The following is a 7,934-nucleotide window of genomic DNA, read 5'->3' as shown; positions in this document are numbered from 1 at the left end:
TATTAATTCGGATTTTTGTTTTAGTTTTATTCTACAATACGATCCCTAACGAATCGATGCATTGATTGTTCTTATCCATTACATCCTACTTGCATAAAACCAAAAAAAAAATTTGGATTGAACCAATATTTTGACAAACTTGGTTCCTCTCCCTACATGGGTACCCCTGATCTAACACCGTTCATGGGGATTGGGTCTCGTAGTCCAAAACTGGGTCCCACACCCATGGACGGTGTGAGATTAGGGGGAGCCGGGAGGTTACCCGTGTGGGGAGAAGAACCGACTCTAGTTTGACACCGTTAGATTTATTTATTTTTGATAAGGAGCACCTTTAGATTGGATAGAAGCATTTTCACGGTCCGTGGACCGCGAAGTACGTAATTATACTTCAGTTTCGCGTTATTACAATTCACATTTTCACTTGCCCCGCGTAAAGTAAGCGCAGAAAAATACTTCTTACCCAAAAAAAAATAAAATCTGAGAATTTCACTCCCGTCTCATTTCAAAGCCAGTTTTCCATTGTTTTTCCGCCATAAAGAGGGGTTTGAAGAGCAGAGGCAGAACTGAACTCGAACATTTCTGTTTCCCTTTGCGACCATGGCTGCCTCCGCCGAAGCTCCCACTACCATGGACGCAGTTGCAGTATCCGAAGAAAATCCGAATACCGAACCAGAAACATTGGCCGTGAAGGTCGACAAAATCGTCGTCACAGAGGTTCAAGAAACCCTAGTTTCTACTGAAACACTGATAGACTCGAAAGGTCTGGGAGGGGCAGAATCTTCCTGCAGCTTTGTCGGAGCTTCTTCTACCTCGGGTGACGACGACACTCAGAAAACTTTAGAACAAGCTACCGAGCTTATGGACACTGGATCGAAGGCCCTAAAAGATGGCGATTACATTGAAGCGGCTGAATGTTTAAGCCGTGCCGTCGAAATTAGGTTTGCATTTTTTTCGTTCTATTGTATCTTCGTTATTTTCTTTTGTAGGACTGAAATATATCGTTAATTCCGGACATGATGATTTTATTAAACTATCTCTTATACATTTATTTCTATTATTCATTGCCTTCTTGAATTTTGCTTCATGAACTTCAAGCGAGATTGAATTCATAGTTTAACTTCTCACCATAGGAACTGCTTTTCGAGTCAAAAGCATAGGTTATTTGTTGAATTGGAAAGATTTGGTGATACAGAATGAAGAATATTTCTAAAATAACGGAAGCAAAATCATTCCGTTTCTTTTCTTCATTTGTTCCGAACTGATTAAAACTTCTTAGGTTCAATGTGAAACATTATGTTTGTCTTCCAAGATTGTGATATCATGCTTGGTGTACCTAAATTAGAACCCCTAAGATGTTAGATCATTGGAAGCAACTTATAGGACAGTTTTAAGGCAATGGAAATATTGTTATGTTGGCCTTGTAGTTGAAGTATTATTTACTGTTAAATGGCTGTTAGATCTTATAACCGTCTGTCCTTTCCTGATTCTTCAATTACTTTCAGTTTATCATCAGGTACAATTTTTTGCTATATTAATAATTATTTTTGTTTGGGGCAGGGGGAGTGTTAAGAAAATGGACCTGGCTCCTGTTCAGCCGTGGTGGGAGCTGGACAGTCTAGCGCTTGGAAACCACCCCAAAAACAGGGGTGGGGTGGTCATTTCACATGTGGGGCCCAGGTGGGACCCACCTGTGAAATGACCACCCCACCCCTGTTTTTGCTGTCGTTTAGCGGTGCTGGACACTCCAGCTCCCGCCACGGCTGGACAGAATCCTTTTCCTAAGAAAATAGGCTTGCTGTTAAATTTGTTCTTTTTTAATTTTGAAATTTAAAATGTTGTTAATTAAGATTGTGGAGTTATAACCAAAGCTTGATATGGTAACATGACCTCTAAATGTATGTATCTGTGCTCATGCATAGTTAAGTACACATAGAAAATAGAGAGCTCCCTGTTTCACTGTCAAGTGTTCTTCTCCTAGGTAAAGCTGTTTATTGCCAATTTAAGTTTTCCTTTTTTTTTTTTGTTTTTTGAAATGGTTTTATAATTAAATCTCAAAGACTAAATATTTGCCTAGGGTTGCACATTATGGTGAACTTGCTCCAGAATGTGCTGATGCCTACCATAAATATGGATGTGCTTTGCTGTACAAAGCCCAAGAAGAAGCTGATCCTTTGGGTTCGATGGCCAAGAAGGAGGTTGATTCTCTACAAAATAATAATGGCGATGACACTACTATGATTGCAAATGATGGGGAATCGTCCACCACTTCTGCTGTAAATGAGGGAAAACAAGATGGGGATTCAAGTCTCAATGAGGAAGAACAAGTCAATGGTTAGCATATCTCCTAATATTTCATCTATACTTACATTTGCCTAATCATGCTTCAGTAAGTGTTGTTAGTACTGCATGATCTATTCATCTTAGTAGAACTGTGCATCCAGATAAAAAGATAAATTTGTTGACATAGTCAAGTGGGCATAAGAGCATGAAGCACATGCTTTTGTGCATAGAAAAGTTGTATGATTCATCACATGCAATTTCAGGGTTCTGCGTTTTGTTTTCTGTGCTAACAGAGAATGTGGCTTGACGTGTGCAATCATTCAATTATTGATATATGAAATGCGCTTCACTTTTGCATCTGAAGCGTGTGTTTCAGGTTGACCAACATACATACTGAGCCTGATCTGTTGCTTCCCAATGTGGAGATGAAAACCTACCCTTACGAATCATCTCTTAACTGCTGTTGTAACATCATATCTGCACTGGTTTTGTTGGCTTTAACAAGGTTCCATGTTAACTCTTTTTGGCCTTGACACACAGGCTTAGATGCATCTGTGTAACCTCTCTTTCTTACTGTCCATTGTCACATTCTTGTGAAGAAAATTTGTATCTGGGCATACTTTTTATTCTAGTACTGTTTTCCGTTTATAATTTTGTTTTAAGGTTTTAGATACGTAAATTTCCTTCAAGCCAACGGTTTTTAAAGAAAGACTTGAGTCAATCCCAAATTCAAGACATAACCATGTTTCTAGGTGCTCATTTAGTAAAGAAAGTCCTTTTCTATTTATGTAGAGGTACTGGTGGTTGAGCAATGATCAGGTGGAATGGTGCTAATCATTGAAATTTTTGTGAACCATTTAGGTTGTACTCTCCAATTCCATGTTTTATGTCTTGGTTCTGTTGAAAATGTTGGTGAATGCTGTAAAGGATAAATACTAGCTGGAAACCTCAAATTGCATAACATTATTTTTGGGTCCCTTTTCTTCTCACTTCCACCTTTGGTGCACAAAATTGGGCTGGACTTGTTTTCTTAATATATCCTTGTCAATTAGCTTCATTTAGCTGGATAACTCTATACCTAGGTGAAATCCGCAAATCCCAAATTTTTTTTCACTTGAATGCATGTTTACAACAACAACAAATTCAGCCTTATCCCAACTTAATGGGGTCGGCTACATGGATCCAAACAAAACAAAGTAGGGAAAACTGAGGTCTAAACAAAAAAAGGGGGATGAAAAGATGGGAAATGAGATAAGAAATGCAAAAATGAAAAATGACAAATGAAAGATGGAAAATAAAAGAAAAATGAAAGATGAAGTAAGAGGAATGAGGCACAACCTAGTAAGTCGGGAGAATTTCAGCTAAATGGAGTTTGCTACATGGAACCTTGCCCTCAAACAGGTTCTATCCGAGGTCATACTTGGTACATGACCTAGACTATGCATGTTATTCCTCACAACTTCTCCTATGATCATTTTAGTCCTGCCCCTAGCTCTTTTAACTCTTTCAATCGGGATCATATCATTCCTCGTTACTGGGGCATCATTAGGCCTCTGTTGAACATGACCATATCACCTCAAACGACTCTCTCGGAGCTTGTCATTAATGGGGGCAACTCCCAACTCAGCTCTAATATGCTCATTCCTGACTTTATCCTTCTTAGTTTTTCCATACATCCATCTTAACATCCTCATCTCTGCTACACATAGCTTTTCAGTAAGACACTTCTTAACTGCCCAACATTCTGCTCCATACATCATTGTCGGTCGTACAATAGTCCTATAGAACTTTCTTTTAAGCTTTAAAGGAATACGGCGGTCACACAACACTCCGGATGCACCTCTTTACTTCATCCATCCCACTTTAAGTTTTAAAGGAACGGTGACACAACTTAAAATTGAATGCGTGTTTAAGTTAAAAAATATTCTCTTTGTGAAGATGATGAGGAAGACTAGTGAGAGTTGGTTGGGGAGGGAAGATTTATTGTCTACTGGGAAAGAAAAAATTTAACGGGTTAACTGTGACTGACAAAATGATCCTGGGGATTGGTTCTTGTTTTCCTTTTGAATTTGAAAATCAGTTGCAGGGATAGGGGCATATCGAGAGATGGCCATAAGATGAGGATTCTATGTAAAATACCATACAAACATAAAAGTATGTATAGGTCTGGACATCGTTCTTTGTTGCCATAAGACCAATTCTGCCTGGGCAGAAATTTGGCTTGCCAGCCCAGGTTTTGAGCAGGCTGGCCGGGCCAGGTTTTGAAGCTCCATGTCTTTTCTGCGAGAGATTTGAAGTTTGGACTACATTGGCTCAGAATCAAACAGCTGTATAGTGATATGATATACATAATGGTATTGTATGTTATGTTGTTTTATTGGAGATATAAATGACTAGGGCCAGTAGTCTTTACTAGTGTATCAACAACCAGTTTGGGATTATAGAAAGACTGACTGCTAAAACTATTTTCTTGTTTAAGCAATCGATCTGAAAAGTGAAAGAAGAAGATCATCTTCATGTGGCCTATTGGCTAAGAGAAAGTATATGGTAGGGCAAGGGTTGTTAAATATTTTGGCTGTCCAAGTAAGGCTCTGATCATTCATGTTGTTGATTTTTTCTTGTGAAATAATAGCTGCCGGTGATAAGGATCAGGTTGAAGATGGTGAAGGGGAGAGTGAAGATGAGGACCTGGCTGAAGTCGATGAAGATGAATCTGACCTTGATCTAGCATGGAAGATGTTGGATATTGCAAGGGCAATTGTTGAAAAACGTCCTGATGACACAATGGAAAAAGTGGACATATTGTCAGCTCTGGCAGAGGTTGCTTTAGAAAGAGGTTCAACCCCCTACTACCCAAAAGAACAGAGAAACTGATTCATCTTTTCTGATTGCTCTGTTATTTTCTTATTTGTTTCCTCTGCTAAGAATATTTGGTTGTCTCTTATTAGATTGAGTAATGTGCTCCATTTTCTGTTACTCAGAGGATATTGAGACTTCCATAAATGACTATCTTAAAGCACTCTCCATGCTGGAACGCCTGGTTGAACCCGACAGTCGACAAATTGCTGAACTGTATCCATGTCTTAGATGACATAGTATCAGATTACCCTTGCCATAGTTAGGTTATATTTCCAATGATGTGCTGAGTGGCTTTCTTAGGCTGACCTGTAGTAATTGGTTGTTGGCAATCACGTCCTTAACTTGAAAATTAGAAATTTCAGGATATGCTTGTGCCTGGAGGTTGGTTCAAAGGCTCAAGAAGCCATTCCATATTGTCAGAAGGCCTTATCAATTTGCAAGGCTCGGCTGGAAAGACTCGTCAATGAAGTTAATGAACTAAAGAGCAAACAACAATCATCTGCTGGTTCTGAAGCTGAACCAACAATCATCTGCGGGGTCTCAGTCTCAGATAAGGAATCTGAGATTGGGACACTGAAGGAACTCTCCAACGAGTTGGAAAGGAAGGCAAGTGTCGCTCAAATTTTGCATCCTTTTTGGACAGAAATCTGGGTATATCTACTTAAGCATATGACTTTATTATATACAACATAGTAACTCGTTTGATTTTTGGATTGCAGCTTGAAGACCTCCAACAGCTTGTCTTAACCCCATCATCTATCTTTTCTGAAGTACTTAAAATGGTTTCTGCAAAGGCAACCGGCAGCCAGAAGAGTTCACCTTCAACGGTATTGAGCTCTTCGCAGATGGGTTCTCTCCAGGAGAGCTTCGACTCTCCAACACTTTCAACAGGTCATACAAAGGAGACTGTAAGTGTCACACATCTTGGTGTGGTAGGAAGAGGCATTAAACGGCCATTGATGAATCCAGGCAGTGCAGAACCCAGCCCGTTGAAGAAGCCCTTACAGGATTCATCAGAAGAGAAAGGTCAGCGCTGCCTATCTTGAAGGGTTTTTTTTTTTAAGAAAAAAATTAAATTCCAGCTGCCATTTTAACTCATTCCACAGCATTGTAGTAGAATTATCGCTGGTATTATCCAAAATAGGTTGCAGGGTCATGAAGTGATGATGTTTGTTCCAGGTGGTGCAGACCCCATCCCAATAGACAAGTCTACATTGGAATCCTCAGGATCGAAAAGTGATGCCAGCATCTCTTGAAGGCATATGTGGTTCAGCAGCCATTTTACTCTGCAGCCCCGGCATGTAGTAGCATTAGTCAAGTTGAGCAAGCTGGTATGAAAACTAAAAGCAACTCTCTGGTGTATGGAAAGTTTTTTAGGACTAAATAACTGATTGGTGTGAAACTCATTACAACATTACTTTTGGCTTTTGTCTGGTAATCTGTCAGAATCGTTTTTTGATGTGGCTCTATTTGTTTCGATGTAAAATGGCCAGAAGTAAAATATAGTAAGAAAAATATTTTACTTATAATGTATTTTTCAGTTTCTAGGTATTAAATAATGGGTCCCATCGTAGAACTATACGTCACTTATGTTTACATCTGATAAAACTTCAAAAAAAAAGAAAAGAAAAATCTGTTCAAACAATCTCTATGGTTAAAAATTTAATGTTCCTTTTATTTTTTTAACTTCTATCCTTTTACATCAAAACAAATGGAGCCAAAATTTTATTTCATTCTAATCATCTCCTAAGCCTTTTGTTTGTAAGAATAGGAAGGGGGGAGAAAAAGTAAAATTGCTGCATATTAATTGTTTGGAGGATAGAGATATGGTATCCATCTGGTTGTATTGGTCTTGTTGTCCATGGTCCTTGGTCCCACTCCCAACTTTGAATAGGGTTAATCAAAATTAGCTGGCCATGAAAATCAATTCCTTGCATATAATTTTTGTTAGTCACATACCGCTCGAGTCTATAGGTCTGAAGAAAAATCAAAGGGAAAATTATGCTGTCACCCCCTGAGGTTTGTACTAAATACAGAGTGACTCCTTGTGTTTCTAAATTATACAATCACACCCTTTGAGTTCCCACTCCGTTAGTTAAGTGTTATGATGTTGGTTAAGTTTGACCTCAAATGATTAATATATCCCTTTCAGGGTGTGAGTTTATCATTTTGCCCGTAGGCATCCCTAACTTCACAACCCCCCCCCTTCCATTCTTGTAGAGATAAACCACTCACGATTTTCTCCCATTAGTCTTGGTTCCCTCACCCTCTCCTCTCTCATCCCTCCCCACAATCTCTTCCAAAGATGCCAAGTACCAAAAGATTCGAAAAATCTCTCTTTCTCTGCAACTCTTAACGCCATTATTGACAAATCTTCTTCTCACTACTATGTAGTCAATATTGTGTTTTGAAGAACCAGAGTTGCTTCTTGATTTTGTCACCCATTTCTAGAATCTTTATTTTTCTTTTCTACACGCAGAATGACAGAAAATGACATTTATTAATGAATAGCACACAAATAAGAAACAAGAAGTTGAAAATTTGAAGAAATAAAGTAGAAGAACAAGAACAAGAAGAGAAAGGAAACAGAGGAAGAAGAAGAGACTATTGGAAGAATAAGACAGTTAAAAAAAATTACAGATCAAACAGAGAGTGCAATCCCCCTCGCTCAGGCTTTTTGATCTGAACGATTTCACAATCCATAATCTTTGCCTATTCCATCGTTCCGATCTCAGATCAAACTTCTGTCGTTAATTAACTCCACGAGCTTGGGAGAATCAGCATCTATGGCCGCC

At 38.8% G+C, this 7,934-nt stretch overlaps 1 protein-coding gene across 1 annotated transcript; it reads left to right on the top strand.

Annotated features, from left to right (window-relative positions):
- The first annotated feature begins 581 nt into the window (after nt 1–581).
- On the top strand, nt 582–6,669 carry LOC122662496 (protein HGV2). Its single transcript, XM_043858148.1, has 7 exons — nt 582–938; nt 2,075–2,331; nt 4,913–5,116; nt 5,262–5,352; nt 5,493–5,745; nt 5,859–6,165; nt 6,319–6,669. The coding sequence occupies exons 1-7, from the start codon at nt 598–600 to the stop codon at nt 6,393–6,395; spliced, it is 1,530 nt and encodes a 509-aa protein (XP_043714083.1). The 5' UTR covers nt 582–597; the 3' UTR covers nt 6,396–6,669.
- Nucleotides 6,670–7,934: the final 1,265 nt, after the last annotated feature.

This window comes from Telopea speciosissima, chromosome 5, assembly GCF_018873765.1.
Source record: "Telopea speciosissima isolate NSW1024214 ecotype Mountain lineage chromosome 5, Tspe_v1, whole genome shotgun sequence".
Lineage (NCBI taxonomy): Eukaryota > Viridiplantae > Streptophyta > Magnoliopsida > Proteales > Proteaceae > Telopea > Telopea speciosissima.
This window is presented reverse-complemented; position numbering and strand designations above follow the sequence as displayed.

Coding starts and splice junctions, on each gene's coding strand:
- LOC122662496 (XM_043858148.1), top strand. CDS start 598: ATGGCTGCCTCCGCCGAAGCTCCCACTACCATGGACGCAGTTGCAGTA. Junction 5,353..5,492: donor AGTCGACAAATTGCTGAACT/GTATCCATGTCT, acceptor CTTGAAAATTAG/AAATTTCAGGATATGCTTGT. Junction 6,166..6,318: donor GGATTCATCAGAAGAGAAAG/GTCAGCGCTGCC, acceptor TGTTTGTTCCAG/GTGGTGCAGACCCCATCCCA.